Here is an 18,008-nt window from a genome sequence, read left to right as displayed (position 1 = left end):
TTGGACACTTATATTTTTGCCAGGTCATTCTGTCTAGGTAGCATTATATTGATGTCAATTTATTGTCTTCATCTTCAATTTGTTGTTCAAAGAGACAGTCTCAAAGAATATAAAAATGTGAAAATGATCAGACCGTCTTGGTCTGATAACATTTTCCCTAATGTGCATTTTGAGGGCCATTTTTTTCATTCGCCTTTTTCCTATATATGTGATTTATTTTTTAAACAATGAGACTTTAAAAAGTAAGCTGCCAAATTAATTATGATTATGATGATTCCAGAATCTATATTAAAGCATAAAATTTTCCTTTCATGGTCTGATGCTTACATGATGCAGTGTATTTATTTTTGAATGAAAAGAAACCTGGTCCCCATCTTCCTGTTGACATCAAACAGTCTTCTGATATGCTAATCCAGCGTCAGGGAGAGCACATAGACAGGCTTTATTTGGACTCATTCCAAATCTGTAAGAAAATTATGTGTATAGAACTGATTTTGCAGCATGGCCCCCTTAGAATGAAAAGTGATGTTGACACAGTCTGCAATTAAAAATACTTAATATTGAAACATGATATGGGAGGTTTTCAGCATTTTTGTAATACCCTTTTTTGCTTTTTAATTACCTGGTCATCTAATTGTTATTTGCTTTTTGCTACTGATATTAATAGCCATTGAAATTACTAAGTTCATTTCTATAGTATGTGTTATAATAAACATTAACCTAAAGTTATTGGCTTTTCCTTAAAGATTTATCCTTTTGGTATATTGAGTACATATGAGACAGTGGATATAATCTTTTGCTAAGTATGAAGTAGGGATATCATCAGATTTCCCTGTGTTGTTTTTCCTTTCAGCCTGCCCTCAACTGGTCACAGGGGTAAAAAATTGACAGAGAAACTTGTTTTGGAGTTATCCGAATTACAGTTTCTCCATTTTCAATAACAAATCGAATCAGTTGAACTTCCAAAAACATTTCCAGAAAAAAATGCACTACAGTACACATTTAAATGTTGATATCTGTTAATAACTATTTGTATATTTAAAAAGTTAAAATTATCAGAAAATGTCATAAAAACTTGTTTAAATGTAGTATTTCATGTTAGTCACTTATAAATATTGTTAAATAGGAAACCAATTGCAGTTTTAGAAAAATAATTTTTATATAATCTTTACAAATTTTAGGAAACTAAGAACATTGTTCTTGAAGGAAGTATATTCTCCTAGCAAATGTAATATAGGAAAATGGGCATAAATATATACCTCTGGTTATGCAGTTCCTTTGGTGATTGCTGTCTTATGCATGATGGCCCACTCTTTCCCAACTCGTTTGTTGGTGCTCAGCTCTTTGCCCAGACCTTCCTATAATGTTTTTCTTCCATGAAGTTTGGATTCATCCATTCAAAGTACAGGTTTCTTATAATGTGCAATAGAAATATTCATGAAAACTTTTTACATAAATCTCTTTTTTTAAATTTTTAATAAATTAACTGATATTTCAAATCACCAGGGTGGTTCAATATTTAAAAGGAATTCTATCGTGAAACCTTCTGTCAGGAGAAGAATTGTCTTTTAATGAGCATAATTACCTTCAGGTTTCCAGACTATTTTATCCTGGGTTTCCTTAAAATGAAATTTGACATCATTCTTTTAGGATAGGAAATTATTTTACATAGATGTTAATTTTTTGAAATATTGGACATCACAAAGATGTAGAATTATATGGCGTGTGCTAACTTTAGATATAATAGTGAGAAATTTAAGCTAATATGTCAGGTAAAATTCTTGGAATCATTCACTGTGGGAAATCATATGCTTTTTAGTTGGCAATAGATAGATAAAAGGAAATGTTTTTCTGACTTAAGGCATTTTGCATGTCAGAATCTAGTCTTAAGATATTTTAATTCCTAATAATTCCTATTTTTAATTTTTTAAAAAGCATTTTAAGAAACAAAAGAGGCTAATTCCTGAAAGGACTGTTTGGAAGTACTTTGTTCAACTCTGCAGTGCTTTGGAACACATGCATTCTCGACGAGTCATGCATAGAGGTAGGATAAAAATCACAAATTCTAATGTTGTTTTAAATGATGCAGGTTATTAGGCAATTTAAGAATAAATACTTTCCAGTCATGGCATATATCATGCATTCTCAGCTAATTTATTTCCAAATTATCGTTTACTAGGATGAAAACCTTTGACTAAAGCCCTACTTGTTTTAAATAAGAATGAGAATTATTGTTCTGCTTGCCTCTTCTGAGCATCTTACTGATTATGTTGGTAACTTAAAAAAAGAAAAGGGGCAGGAAAGCAATTGAATGTGCGTAAGGAAGATTCCTTTTTCAAACGAACAGCGTATATTAGGGCCACTTTGTTTCTTAATTTTTAACATTAGCTCTTAATATATTCTTGATTGTCAATCAAAGAGTTGGGCATAGCATGCAGAGATGACATCACTTAGGAATTGATCCTCTGATTTTGGGGTCTGAAAAATTTCAATACAGTTTATTTAAGCAATTATGATTTCTAAGGTCATCTAAATAAATAATTATGTTCATAATAGAGTTATGATTTTATATTTTATATAAATGTATCAATAAATTAATGTTTAATAAGATATTTAATGTTGGTATAAATGGGCATAAATTTATTTTGTGCTTTGAATTTCACAAAAGTTTATTTGAAAATGCATTTTAAATGAAAATTAGTAGCAATCTCCATCATGCTGCATTGATTATTTCTCTAGCAGAGGACTGAGAACTCAGAAATAATGAGGATAATATATCAAAATTATTCAAAATAAAACAATTGGGTCAAAATTCAAACTGACTTTCTTTCATTTTTAAGATAGATTTTAAATTCTGTCATGAAAAGTATTTTAATCCCTTGAAAATACCTCAGCTGACATCATCTTTCACCTGATTCCTTCATCTGTTCACAGATATAAAACCAGCTAATGTGTTCATTACAGCCACTGGAGTGGTCAAACTTGGGGACCTTGGGCTTGGTCGGTTTTTCAGCTCCAAAACCACAGCTGCACATTCTTTAGGTAAGAGACACAGTAAAATTTCACTCAGTTATCGTGTGCGTGCATGTGTGTGTGCATGTGTGCATGTGTGTATGTGTGTATGTGTGTGGTGAAAAACAGCATAAGGGATGTACTAATTATATGCCAGCTCTTAATTCTAAAGACAACTATTTTTAAAATCATCAGATCCTGAGTCGATCCCTATCGCTCTCTAGTAGACATAATGTGTCCATTCACCTGACAGTTGGCTCCTTCTCTTAATTTGACCGCAGGTAGACATTTGGGGAAAAAAAAATGCTAATCTTCATTTAACAATATTGAGATAATATGGAGATATGATGATGATTAAACCATATCTTGAAAGAGGACTTCATCTGACTATTTAAAAATACCATAGAAATTTGTAAATGTTTATTTATTAAAACAACACGTATAGTTGTGATTACTGCAGAGGGGAAAACCTAAAGATGGTCTACAACTAATGAGGAAAATATTTTCCTAAATTATATAGAAGATATCTGCAGTTTATTCATTCTAGAACTAATAATATGGCAGTGTCCCTTATATCTAAAATAGAACTGAGGGGCGCCTGGGTGGCTCAGTCGTTGAGCGTCTGCCTTCGGCTCAGGTCGTGGTCCCAGGGTCCTGGGATCGAGCCCCGCATCGGGCTCCCTGCTCAGTGGGAAGCCTGCTTCTCCCTCTCCCACTCCTCCTGCTTGTGTTCCCTCTCTCGCTGTCTCTCTCTCTGTCAAATAAATAAACAAAATCTTAAAAAAATAAAAAAATAAGATAGAACTGAATGTAGCTATTACAACATTATATTAACGATGGAAAGTTGTCCACTTCAAACAATAGAAATTACTAGGAAGAAATAATTTTTAAATCAAATAACCTAAGGAGAGTGACAGAGCTTCTCTTAATACTCTTGAAATCACATTTCTTGTAAATATAAAACTTAGATAAAACGGTAACAACCAAAATAAAATAAGAATTAAGATAAAAATAAGTTGACTTTAATGGTGCCCCATCTTCGGTGTCCTAATTTCATTGAAAACCATTAATTTTTTTTTTTTTATAAAACTGTGTTTAAATGTGAAATAAAAAACTTTAAAATGGCCTGGTGAAGAATAAGTGAGTTACACTAAATAGTAAATAGTACAGTAGTGAAACGAGCCTCTGAATTGCTTGACTAGACTTTTTTAAGTTTTTCTGGCTTTGTTAGTAAGACTCTGTGTGACCTTGAACCTGTCATTTAATTTTTTTTATGTCTAGAACAGTATCTGGCACATTATGTAGGCACCTGATCACTATTTGCTGAATGACAAAATATTGGATCCTGGATTAAAGAGTGATAGAAAGACAATACTTTACCCTTTTTGCAGAGTTTTAATTTTGTCAACTATTTTAAGAAAATAAAGTTACAACTGATGTTGAGTAGTAATACTGTTTTGTTCCCTTTCACTTTACATTTATTTTTAGAAAGCATTACAAATTTTTCTGGTTAAGAAGATTTGATAGGAAGTTCTATAAGAAATGCATAAATTTTAGTAGCACTTTCACAAGCTTTATTTGGAAGTTACAACTCTTACAATGCAAATAATAGATTTCTATGAAGAAAACGTAGACTATTCCATGTCATTGTCATTTCTCACAGTAAAAGTAACATGTTTTCACTTTGTTACTCACCTGAATGTCTTAACAGCATTCTGTCACTTGTTTACCTAGAAATGCTGTCACACTTACACACACACACACACACACACACACCTGTACATACCCATGCTCATGCACACACGTGTATTTTTTTAAATGCTGCTTTGCAGACTGTCACTCTGAGCATATTGTAGTCACCTGAATTATCCAGCAGATGAAACTAAGATCGTAACAGTTTTGGAAATGGACTTCTTTAGCTTGCCTGCCACTGCCCTGTACAAAAGTTCTAAACAGGGTTGACAAACATGCATCTTCAAGTTTAGGTAATGTGTTAGTCCAAATTATGTGATACGGAGAGTAAATTCATTAAGAAATTCTGTAATATCAGGTTTTATCTAAATCAGTTTATTTAGGGTCATGTGGGTTTTATGTTGTATATGTAAGTATATATGTGTGTGGGTACATAAAACAAATGGGGATGCACATAATTACAGAACATTCTGAGACACTCCCTGTAGCGCAGCCAGTGAGGAAGTGGCAACGAGACACTTTCTGTGACGGATGAATCGGTAGAGAAATAATTTCTTTCACAAGTATTTTTTCCCATATTATTTTGAAAAAAAAAATTCTTAAAATAAGAAAATTTCTTTTATTCCTGCTTGTCTTCTCTGCGAAGTGTAGATTTTGATGGTCTGAAACTGAAGTTCAGTAAGCAAACTGTAGTGAACATCAAGAATTAAAGATTGAACTCTGGCCTACCATGGCTAGGTGGACCCAATAGGAAACCTATTGAGAAGGATCAGGAAAAATTGTCTGCCAATCAAGAATATGTATAAAATAACAAGGATATAAAACCTGACATAGACTTATGTTTGTTGACTTACGTTACTTTTAAAGAATTTTTACCCTTTTTAATTTTTAAGAGCAAATTGTAAGATTACTTCTAAGAGTTGGTTACAAAAAGCAATTGAAAATGTGGCACCTATACAAATTTATTTTGCTTATAGAAAATATGATAAAATTATAGATTTTATTCTGTGTTGATTTGTTTTCTGATTTTACTAAGAATGATATCTGTAGGGCATGAATTATCCTCAGAGAAGGTCTAAATTTTAATGAAACTACAAATAAGTGAGATCTGTATGTAGTTCAGTTTACGTTAAATGAAGTTGATTTTGGAGCCCAATTTCATTTAACTTTGTAAAGAAGATGTTTTTAGGAATTTAGTTCAAAAAGGTAAAAATTAATAGGATTTTAAAAACACCTTGCTACAATTTTACACTTACATTTTCTTTTTTCCAAAATATATATTACTATTCAGAAATGAAGTAAAGGATACTGTTTTTACTTATTTTGATTCACTAATAGGAACCCATACTCCAAAATTTTTGTATTTTTAACAATCCTTAAAAGATTGGCAAGCCTTTGAATTTTTCAATTGTCTATTCATTTTGCATTACTTATTTGTATTATTTCATTTCGTGATAACAAATCAACATGCAATAGAATCTGTAGTTCTCACATTTTCTGTAGTGAATAAAGTTGTACAGGTGGTCACATTTGTAGTGTTTTCAGAACTATTTTTCTTAATTAAAAGTATGTCAACAAGGAATAGGCTTAAAAATTACAAATATAAAATCTGATGTTGCTGGATGTTCAAACAATGTTTAAATCCTCAGCATAGAAAAAAAATTCTCAGAGGCCTTCACTTTTCCTTCTACTCCCTCCCTGCTCCCACCACATACTTTGAATCACAGTCTCTCTCTTTTCTGTTCCCTCTTCCTTAATCCATAGTGACTTTATGTTTAAACTGGGAAAATATTCTCCCTTGTTTCTAGTATTTTTAAAAAATCAACTGTATATATTCCCAGCAGAGTTATCTTCCTAAAAGAGAGCATCTGATTATGTCACTTTCCCCCAAATCCTTGATGGTTCCCTGTTGCCTAAAGAATATCATGCAAAGTCCTTAGCTGAGTAGTCGGGGTCCTCTAGAGTTTGATGTCTTCGACTTTCCATTTTTGCCATTGACTACACAGCCCTCCCTCATGTGTCAGCCATGTTTTTCCTCTTGCTTTGTTCTGAATGTGAGAAATAGCATGATGTTTTGGAGAAAATGGAAGACATCTGGATTTACATGTCCCTTGTACTGTAGGACTTTGATCAAGCCATTTATTAACTTTTCTGACTTTTCAGTTGCCAATTTATAAAAATAGAAATGTGGATAATAACTATTCTATGTTGTGCCCTAATCTCTAATAATACAATTACCTCTAATAATACATGAACATAAAGGTGTTTTTGTTCACCGTAATGTGCTGTTAATTTGCTTAGGTGAACATGAAGGTGGTGTTGGATGTAGAAAAAGGAAGAGGGGAAGAAGGAGAAGGAATTTATGTACTGTTTATTGTTCTGTTAGTTTTAGTACCTTTATTATGCATGTGCTATTCTAGGGACCAGGAACAAGCCCAAACAAGGCCAGCCATCTTCATAGATCTTATCTTGTTGGGGGAGGGAATAGATAATCATCTTATGTCTTCGTTTTTTTATTTGTTAGCCATGTGACAGAGCATGACTAGGAGGAGAATTATGTTAGAAGGGACAATGGTCAGATAAGGCCTCGGTGAGGAGGTGATGTTTGAACTGAGGTCAGGATGCAGAAGAACCAGCTACACAGGACCTAGGGAACAGTGTCTCAGGCTGACTGAAGGGCAGTTTACACAAAGGGGCACACACAGGATCAGCTCTGTCTGTAGAAAGTTTGCTGGAGTGGGGTGAAGGAAGGGTCTTAGGCAGATGTGGGAAAAGTTCACATCTCATTCCAAGTGCCGTGGCGAGCTTCTGCAAGGCTGTAGTTGGAGAGCAACACGATATGCTGTGAAGACTGCAGCCGTGAGCCTCTTTCGTCTCCTTCAGGATAATCATGCCCAGTATTGTCTGCTGTTTTCAGGTTCTTCTGTGTCCGGTGGTTGCCTTCCTTTGTCTCTGAGAGCCTCTTAGGATGTGCTACCCAAAACTGAGCAGAGATACCGCATGAACTCATTAGCCCGTAGAACAGAAAGTTCGTCACTGCCTATAATCTATGATCTAGACCGTTCCTTTGTTTTTGTCCCCCTCCTCCTTTTTTTTTTTTTTTTTTTGGTACATGAATTTATGTTAAGTCAGATCTTCATTTAGTGCTTTTGTATTGATTTGGACAGAGGGTGTTGCTAGGGAGACTAATTGTAAGATTATATATATCCCTGTGAATCTTGCCATTTTTTTTTATATTGTCAACCTTATAAATGTTATAGGTGTCTTAGAAAATCCTATATATATATATATATATATATATATATATATATATATATCTTTCTCTCTCTCTCTATATATATATATATGTCAATATCTTAAAATTTAATTCAGGACACATCTGTCTCCCTTGACTCAAACTTCTTTACAGTCTAGGTAAGTGGCTTTTACACTTCTTGACAGTGACCCAGCAGCATTGTGACCCCACAGGAACATAACCATATATAATTGAAGCAAAAGTTTCATGTAACAGTGCTTTACATTACGACTATATTGTCTGTTCTATTTTATTTTACTGAAAATAATGCTAGTTGCAACCCACTAAATTATTTTACAGCTCATTAATTGGTAATGACCTGCAGTTTGGAAAACACTGGTCTGTGTTTACAATGCTTTCTTTTCTTTTTTTTTTTTTATGATTTTATTTATTTATTTTGAGAGAGAGAGTGCATGAGCACAAGCTGGGGAGAGGAGCAGAGGGAGAGGAAGAAGCAGACTCCCTGCTGAGCAGGGAGCCTGCCGTGGGCTTGATCCCAAGACCCTGAGATCATGACCTGAGCGAAGGCAGATGCTTAACTGACTGAGCTACCCAGGCACCCCTACAGTGTTTTCATGCTGTTCCATTTACTTAAAGACAGATTCCCCTTTTTCTACCTACTTTTAGACATTCTCCTGACTTGCTGTTTGGTTATTAGGTCAGTTGATCTATCATAAATTAGTCATTTATAGTGTTCTCTGTGTTTCTGGGGGTGGGTAGTAACATGCATGGTGGTTCTGTACAATTTGCAAATCCTTCCATTCCCTAAGACCCTTCCCGAGATATGTGAGCTGTGGGTATGGATTATTCCCATTCTAGAGTCCTAAGAACTAAGGCACAGAGAGGTAAATGGACTGTACCTAGGAGATAGTGAGTGGGTCTGTGGCTTCCTACTCTGGGCTTACTTTCCCAACAAAACTGATTTTTTCACCACATCAGTACCTTGTGGCATGTTCTCCTACTCTATTAATGTTTTATTTGTTGTTTTTATTTCCGTCTGCAATTACCTTGTTCTGTTCTGTACATTGTCTAGGAATTCACATATGAGAGCAGAGTTTGCCCTCTCTCCTGGACTTGACTGCTCTTGATGCTCCAAGATTCAAAAATAAACAGGAAATAGACCTCTAGAATATTGAGGTCTTTCTTTACAGCCATTCTGTCTACCGGCAACTTTGGCTAATATTTCTAAGGAAGTGGCTTTTCTTAACTGAAAACTACAGTTGGACCAAAACCTGTGAAATAGGAACATGGCAATCAGGGTACATTTTTCTCACGTCACAAAACACAGAATATACTTCTGTTACACTTTCTTAACTTACTCTAAATTCTTTTTTCAGCAGATATTCTGACCCAGAGGCAACTTGCCAAGGGATCAAGTATCTTTACCTTTGAATATTTAAAAATACAGCAGAATACACAGAATAATTTTTATGTATCCCAAATACATGATTTTTAGTAAAATCATATCATACTACCCTTATTTCCTATAATAATGACCCAGAGGAATCCTCTACTGCTATGAAATAGCAACAGCAGTAAGAACGAATATATATATAGCATTGTATAATTTACAAGCAGTTTTAAAGCACATTTTCTCCTTGTTCCTCAATGTTCTGTAACTAGGTAGAGTGGCTGTTATAAAGTAGGAAACTGAGATTCTCTAATACTGAACCTGACTTCCGCTCCTCTTACATCCCTAGAATTCCTGATCCTTACTTTGTATAATTTTTCTTTTCTCATTGGTACTTCTTATCTTCCAGTATGCTATATAATTTATCTGTTATGCTTCGTACTTTTTGTCTCTCTCCTCCAGCTAAAATTTAACCTTTATGAAGAAAGGGATCTTTGTGTTTTTGGTTTCCTGATGTGTTCCAAACACCTAGAAGAGGGCATTGCACATAATAGATAATAAGCATTGATTAAATGATGAATGGGCATAGAGACAGGCTACACATCAGAAGATGGATTTAACTGAGTATATTAGTAAGTGTGGGTTAGATTATGCTGCAGTAAGGAACAATACCAAAATCTCAGTTGCTTGGCACTAAAGTGTATTCTGTCTGGTCACCCGAAGTCCACTGTGGGCCTCATGTGGCTCTCTAGGGTAGCTGCCCTCTCTCCATGTGGCAACTTGGCATTTCAGGCAGCTTCAGTCTTGAGTTGTCTTCATATCAACATAAGTTTTTGTGATCTTATGAGGGTAAGAGAACATGGCCAATCACTTACTGGCTCTGAATTAAACCCATTCTACTTCTTTGTAACACAGATTATGCCCATTCATGTTTTATTGTCCAAAACAAGTTTCACGACCTTACCTATCTCAAGGGGTAGCATAACTTCCATGTGTTAAGGAAGAGGAGAACCAGAAATAATAAATGTGAGCATTGTCCATGGCCATGAGATGAAGCAAAAATTACCTGATTTATTTTTTCTATTGTTTGTTTTGTATTTTTTCCCTACTTGTTTATTTTTGTGATCTATTTGTTGCTGTTGCAACTAAAGCATAATTAACTCTCTCAATGGGAATGTGTGGTAGTGGTGAATGAAGAAGTAGCCGTAGATAGCCTTAGGGAATTTTCATCATTCTAAAAGGAAATTCTGAACAGAGATTATTATTAGGATTGGGATTAGGATTATTTTTCTTTTAGAGAAATTATTTTTAAAATCAGAATAATTCATGTGGTTTACCAGAGTATTGATCCCTCGTGATGTTTCTCTTGATCAGTAACTCTGTAGTTAATCCCTGCTGGATGTATTTGTGACAGGGACCTTATTTTGGTCAATTTAAAAAATTTATAATAACAACTATTACTTAATCAAGGTTCAAATACCAACTATGGGTTAAGTGCCACGTAGCACATGAACTGTTTTCTATTGTTATATCTCTAATTCAACATTAAGGTAGTTTGGTTACCTAGATTAGTGTCATATCAATTAATGAACAAGCCAGAATTCATTTAAATTACAAAAGACCACAATTTATTCTTTTACTCTTCTTATGGTAAATGTATTGGCTTCTCCTACTTCCCTCCCCCTCTAAAAAAAACTCCCCAAAACATAACTCATCCCATCCCAAAATAATCCAGTAAGCTTTTAGGGGTCAAACATTTTTCAAACCATATATGCTTCTCTCTTTAGCCCCCCATTGCCTGGTGTAGTTCTTGGTACATAACTGGTTCTCAGCACATTGAATTGAATGTTCCATTCTCCCATGCAATGCATGAATCATTAACACATTTGTATTTGTTTTCTATTACTGTCCTAATAAACTACCATAAATTTAGTGGCTTAAATCCTTTTTTTCCATCTCTACAGCCAACAATGGTGGGTAGAATTCCTCTCACACTTCAAATCTCTCCTACCCCTTCCCTCTGATAATCTAGGATAATCTCTATTTTAAAACCCGTAGTCTTACATCTGCAAAGTCACTTTCGCCAGGTAACATAACATATACTGGTATGGCACCAGAGGGCAAAGGTTATGGGGGCCAGAATTTTGCTTACCACTATTTAAGTAGACTTTATGGAGAGTTTGTTCTGTCCTCCTTTAAAGACTTCATAAGGTGAAGTTGTTTAAAAGTCAGGTTTAATGAAAGTTTGCATTAAACTAAGCACTTTCTTTTTTGGACAGATACTTTGACATTAAAATTTCACATTTTTATTATAAACTTCGTAGGTGTTTTATTGCATTGTGATATACATTTGCTTTTTAGGGAAGAATATACCATACTTGGCATAATACAGATTTTGCAGACAAGTTCTCTCTGTCGTTATTGTTAGTTTATTGGCACTTTTTTGTTTTGTTTTATGTGTGTGTGTGTGTGTTTTAACAAAAGTTTATTTAATTCTCAAGGGACTTCTCTCCTCAGTTCCAGTCCTGCTTCTTGAGTGGCTTACTCCTTCACGGACTAGAATATAGGAGATAAAAAGTAATCTTAACAGTACTTAATTAGAAAAGCTAATCTTCTATAAAATCTAAACACATTATATACTCCAAAGGTGTATATAAGTAATTGGGGGTAGTTAGCTGCTATTTAAGCAAATCTATTTGCATCAGAGTTGCATTTATTATACACAATGAAGTGTTTCCTGTCTGACTGCTGGAAAGGAGAAAAACAAATGAGAGTAGTTAGATTAATAATGTTTCAATTTCCATTTTACTGGTTTTCATAATGTCCCCCCGAAGAGGAAAGATGGAGAATTTTCTTTTTGCATATACGTGTGTGACTTTAGCTATTACGTGTGTTTGTTGTACATCCTGAAAATGGCATAGATTAAAAAAAAACAAAAAAAAACTAGGACTCTCTGATACTGATCCTTGTGCTAGATAATATTTGAAACCCCTTGGGGGGAAATTGTTGTTTTTGTTGTTGTTATAAGATTGTTTGAACCCTCTTTACCTTACACAATGAGACAAATGGTTCTCAGATTTTGTGATATTACCAGAAGAGTAAATACATGGCCGTCACTCAAACCAGATATCAGCATTTTCACACCGGAGTCTCTTGAGTGTACAATTCATGTTCCCCACACTATTTCCAAGTGTGATATAGCTTCTGATTTCAACTTGGGAAATTAGTGTTCCTGAACCAGGCATTAAAACAGTTTCATTTTTGGTGCCAAGTGCCACCTGTGGTCACATACTGGTTTTCCCCACACCTTTCCCTAGCACCTCTCTGTGGAGCTTTCTTTGGCTTATTCCCCGTCATAGTCCAAGGTGGGTTGGGGCCGGAAAGGGCAGCATGTGTTCAGTCAGTGCGATAGGCTACTTGCACTGATTTATTTTTAACTTTCAGCCCTTTCTAGACTTAAGTAATGGCTCCAGGAAGAAGCTATTATCTAATTTTAAACTGTGCACATTTAACCTCTCTGTCAACTGTAACGAGTATGTATTTAAAACAATCAGAGTAGCTGCAAAGAGCATAATTTCCACATGGAGCCCATTGAGCCCAGGCCCTTATTCCTGGCTTTTCATATGTACATCCTGACTTTTAGAAGATTTCTCTGTTTCCTAATTTGGAAGGATACAGAATTTTGTTATTGTTGTTGTTATTGTTTAGTTATATTTCACAGTGGAGAGTTTTAATGGAATAACCGTCTATTTAAATGCAAGGGACAGAACTACCTGGTTTGAATTCTAAGTCCACAATTTACCCATTTTGTGATCTCTGGCAAATTAGCTGAACTCCCAAAGCCTCTTCTCTAAAACAAAGTAACAGTAGAGGGGCGCCTGGGTGGCTCAGTCGTTAAGCGTCTGCCTTCGGCTCAGGTCATGATCCCAGGGTGCTGGGATCGAGCCCCGCATCGGGCTCCCTGTTCAGTGGGAAGCCTGCTTCTCCCTCTCCCTCTCCCTCTCCCCCTGCTTGTGTTCCCTCTCTCACTGTGTCTCGCTCTGTCAAATACATAAATAAAATCTTTAAAAAAAAAAGATTTGGACACTAAAACAAGGTAACAGTAGTAACATCTCCTGAGGCTAAATAGTAGTCCTCATTGCACTAGTGCATGAGCCCCATGAGGTCAGGACTTAATCTGTTTACTTCTATCTCCCCAGCACCTAGAACAGTGTGTGCCCTGTAGTAGGGACCCGCTAAACATTTGTTAAAAGTTCAGCCAGATAATACATGCAATGCATTTAACACAGTGCCTAGAGCCGACTAACAATAACAATACAATTTCCTGGGTTTTTCTCCCTCCGCATTATTAAAGCTCTTAAATGTCATCAGGTGCATTTAAAATATGACAAATTTTATTTTAGAATTGTCTTTTGCAGAAAAAATATTAGTCTACCGCTCAGCCATTCTGTATTAACCTTAGATAATACTCCTTAAAATTAAATACATTGGGCTTCTCTCTTTGAAGTCTGCCAACATTATTTCTGGACTGAAGAGTATGAAGGAGAGAATGAAAATTAATTCTTATTCCCCGAAGTTGTGTGTATCTGTATTTTTTTTTTTTTAAATCAAACTGAGGTATAAGGTGACTCATGTCCTTTTAAAGTTCCCAACAAGGCAGGTTCAAAGCTTCTTTTCTGCAGTTTGCTTTAATTCTAAGAGAGAAAAAGCAACATTTCTAAACTGAATTTGCTTGTTTGTACTCTCTGACTTAAAACACTTCGCTCAGCTGTCTTATGTAATAGTTTTAAAAAGGAATATATTACTTCTTTCCATTTCACTTTCCATATGGATTTTTATAGGGTTTTTATGAGTGCTGCAGAATTTAGAGCAAAATGATGTCAGAAATCATCTCCTCTTTCTCATCCCTGCATCTTAGAGGTGAGGAAAGTGAACAAAAAGAGAAGTTAAGTGGTCTTAGTTAGTGAGGTAAGATGTGAAACAGTGTTTGACCTTTGACTGGTTTTGCTCTGCCTTCCTTGTTTAAAACAAACAAAATGAAACAAAAAAACCAGTAACCCACTCTAACCATATAAACAGATGCCTCGGTAGTGCTATTGTTTTTCTCAATTCAAGTCTTTGCAGAAATTGTGCTACTGAATGTTGAAAAAAGTCTGCATATGACTTGTTCTGATAAAAGGGAAGTTATTAATTAATTTAGTCATATATTCCTTAATAGCATGTTAGCAGAATTTTTTGACTCTCTTAAACATAATGTAGAACTTCTGAAAATCAATCTTCTTTTTGTTCAGGATAAATTTTAGAATGTATTTGTTGTTAATAGAGTATACACAGTGTAAAACTTTTCTCATATAGCTAGAATAAGTCGATTAATGCAATTAAAATTTGTTTATATTTGAATGATTGTCAGTATATTTTAAAGAAAGGTCAGATAGCATTTTCAGTTGTTAGCAATTTTCCCCTGATATCATTCTTTCTCTGTTTTTTTATGATGTTATCATCCATTTCTTACTCACTTTCATGCATATCAGGAGGTTAAAATGGCATAAATATCTGCTATAGTAAAATACATTCCCATTTTAGCTACAGCCATAAATTCTCGAAAGATTAGTGAAATTACGCAACCTGCCGTCTCCATGCCCCTCAGTACATAGTAATTTGCGTGATTGTTTTAATGTCTAATCATATCACTGTACAACTCTCCCTTTTCTTGTACAGCTGTTAAAAGAAGTCACAACATTCTTGAGGCAGTAGTAATAATAGACACAGCTGTCGTGGATTTAAAAAAAAACTTTTAGGAAATAATTATATATCCATTAAGTTTGAAATGTGGCAGACCTATCACTGCATTTAAATGTATTTCAGATTTTCCTGAGCAATTTAAACTTTTCGACCTCTGTACTAGGTAGAGAGGAAGGACGAGCCCGTTTATGTGATGGGGCTCAACCTCTCTGCTCCGTGTCAGTCAGCCGAAGAGCCCGTGTCCACAGCGGAGGCGCACTTTAGGGATCATGTAAGAGGGAGCAAGTGGAAACTCCCTCTTACGCTGCGCTCAGCAGTTAATTATGAATCGATCCAATTAATAATTGTAGTGCAGGATACAAACTTTCTCCTTTTCCTACATAATGACTCTTTTGGAAATGTGTCAGTCAAAAAGGTGAGTAGCATCCTTAGATTTATATTTTAATATACATTCAAGATTTGTATAATTTAAATATTAAAATAAAATATGCATATTTAGCATAAGGAAGTTTGTTATTTATAATATGAAGAAGAATCAGTGTCTGAGTTTACAGTAGCAGCGTTAACCCCTCTTTGTAATGACCTCTAGCAGCTCACTAGAAAAGGCTTTTCTTCACATTAAAATTTTTTACGTTATAAGTTTAGCTTAGTGGAATTCCTAATCATTCTTTTCCTCTGCTTCCTTCACTTGGGGTCATCCATGAGTTCAGTTGTGTTGCAGTTAAGGTGTTATGCTGGGGCTAATCTCTGTAAAATGCTAGCATTTGTTCTTCTTTTTCCCTATCATCAATCTTTCACACTCATATCAAACCCCTAATGTATCAGCAGGTTTCCCAGAGCTACTGGTTAAAATTACCTTTGCTTTTGGTAAACTCTGAACCTTCAAGCCTCAGTGTTTTCAGTTGCCCCCTGTGGATTCCGTGAAGCCTCTCTCTGCACATTCCTCACTGCCAGTCACTTGCTTTATGTCCTGAAACCAAGAGCCTGTGCAGAGCCCCCTGACTATTCCAGCTGTACCCACCACCCTTCCTTAAATGGAGAAAGGGTGTAAATACCTCCAGTAATCGGTGTCGTGTATGCAAACTACAAGGGAAGTGGTTGGAACTCCCAAAGCTAGAGAGCTTGTGTTTATTTTACCCAGTAACAGTTCAGATTGTTTAAAATCCTAGCTATTTCTGAAAGTTTCTTGGCTTTTCTGACCCTGACAGGGATTGGCAGATTTACCCATCTTCAAAGTAAATGCTACACTGAAATAATTTGTTTCTTAAGGTTTGTCTTACTAATTGCCTACGTGAATAGTTCATATTTTATTTAAATTTATTTTATCCTCCTGTGTGCCTGTTCTTTCTTCACTTCTTCACTTCCATAAATACTTCTCTTTTATACATTCTGACTAGGACTGTCCCCGTTATTAGTAAAAATGGGTTCCAATATAGATGGGATTTCTTGTGAATACACGGTTCATGATGTTTTCACCTTCAGCACAGTCTAGTTTTCATACACAACTATTAGGTTACAACCTTATTCTTTTGGAAAACTGAGTCCTGCCGTTGAGGATAATGCTTTGATTATTGGTGTGACTCTTCCTGTTCGCAGTTCAGTACTGGGAGTTACAGTCTCATTAAGATTTACACTAAATATCTGGGGAGTTCTTGAAAATTAATAGAAAAAGGAGAACGTCCTTCTCTCTGTGAGTAGCAGCATAGTCTTGGTAGGTTTTGCCTCAAGCAAGTAAAATTCCAAAATACTGTTCTCAAACTTTGTCTATTTGGCAAAAAGTCTTAGGCTAATGGTGGTGAAGTAGCCATCTAAATTTGAAATTTTAAGATATTCACGTTGAAAGCCACTTAAGTGTTTTTACCCTTCAAAATATAACATACATGCTTTGCCTATTTTAAAATATTTAATAAATATTAATTTATTACGTTATCATTTATTATGTTAGCCTTTTCTAAAATGGCCATAAAAAAGGGAAACAAGTATAAGCACATCAAAAGAAACAAAAATAAAAATTATCTAGAGTATCTTGTCTTTAAAAGAGTCTCAGTAGTATTACTCAGACATTTTTCCAGAATGTCACTGACCTTTAACATATGTTATTATATAACCCTTTGATGTACAAAACTCTGTTGTATTCTTTCTAAAATGGTAGTAAGTAGGATATGGAAGGTTAATGATTATATCACTCTTAATTTTAAGAGCTACGACTGTGTTCTAAGGAATGCTTCTGTTAAAGCTAATGAGCATGGTTTATTTATACACACTACCGAATTGTTATAAATTAATGTTTATATTTAAGTAAATGATTATATGATCATGCTTAATTGCTTGGGATATGCAAGCCATATTTTTTCAAAATAAAGAAATGAAGCCAATGTGAATCACTTAAGTAGATTTTCATGTTAGAATTCCTTGTTTTTCCTTTAGTTAAGCTCCCGAGATTCTCCCTGAATCAATCAAAAGTTTAACTCACCACAAACTCACCACACCCTTTTTAATATAGGATGGATGTCGATGTGCTGCTTAAGGGTCAGGGAATAGAAGAAATTAAATAGTTTTAAGTATTCACAAAAACAATTTCCTGATTCTAAATGAATGATTTTGGTGACATATTTTAATCTAGAATATTGTGTGTAAAATTTCTTACCACAGCTGCATCTTCATTTTTATACTCCTCTTGTTTTGTTTGGTTTGTTTTTTTGCAGTGGGTACACCTTATTACATGTCTCCAGAGAGAATACATGAAAATGGATACAACTTCAAATCTGACATCTGGTCTCTTGGTTGTCTACTATATGAGGTAGGTAATGTTGATAAAGTCCACATATTGATGTATCTTTAGTTACTGTAATATATTTCCTCTGTCCTTATAGTATACACTTATTTTTTTCTGGATGCTGTTTAAGAATTAGCTTT

At 34.8% G+C, this 18,008-nt stretch overlaps 1 protein-coding gene across 4 annotated transcripts in view; it reads left to right on the top strand.

Moving 5' to 3' along the window:
* Positions 1–18,008, top strand: part of NEK7 (NIMA related kinase 7) — a 167,191-nt gene that overhangs the window by 123,324 nt on the left and 25,859 nt on the right. For all 4 annotated transcript variants that reach the window (XM_032422105.1, XM_032422106.1, XM_032422104.1 and 1 more), the window contains 3 exons: positions 1,936–2,044; positions 2,935–3,042; positions 17,798–17,892. In XM_032422105.1, the coding sequence (XP_032277996.1) occupies positions 1,936–2,044; positions 2,935–3,042; positions 17,798–17,892 (312 nt within the window). The remainder of the gene's footprint in view (positions 1–1,935; positions 2,045–2,934; positions 3,043–17,797; positions 17,893–18,008) is intronic.

This window comes from Phoca vitulina, unplaced genomic scaffold (assembly GCF_004348235.1).
Source record: "Phoca vitulina isolate PV1807 unplaced genomic scaffold, GSC_HSeal_1.0 scaffold26, whole genome shotgun sequence".
Lineage (NCBI taxonomy): Eukaryota > Metazoa > Chordata > Mammalia > Carnivora > Phocidae > Phoca > Phoca vitulina.
This window is presented reverse-complemented; position numbering and strand designations above follow the sequence as displayed.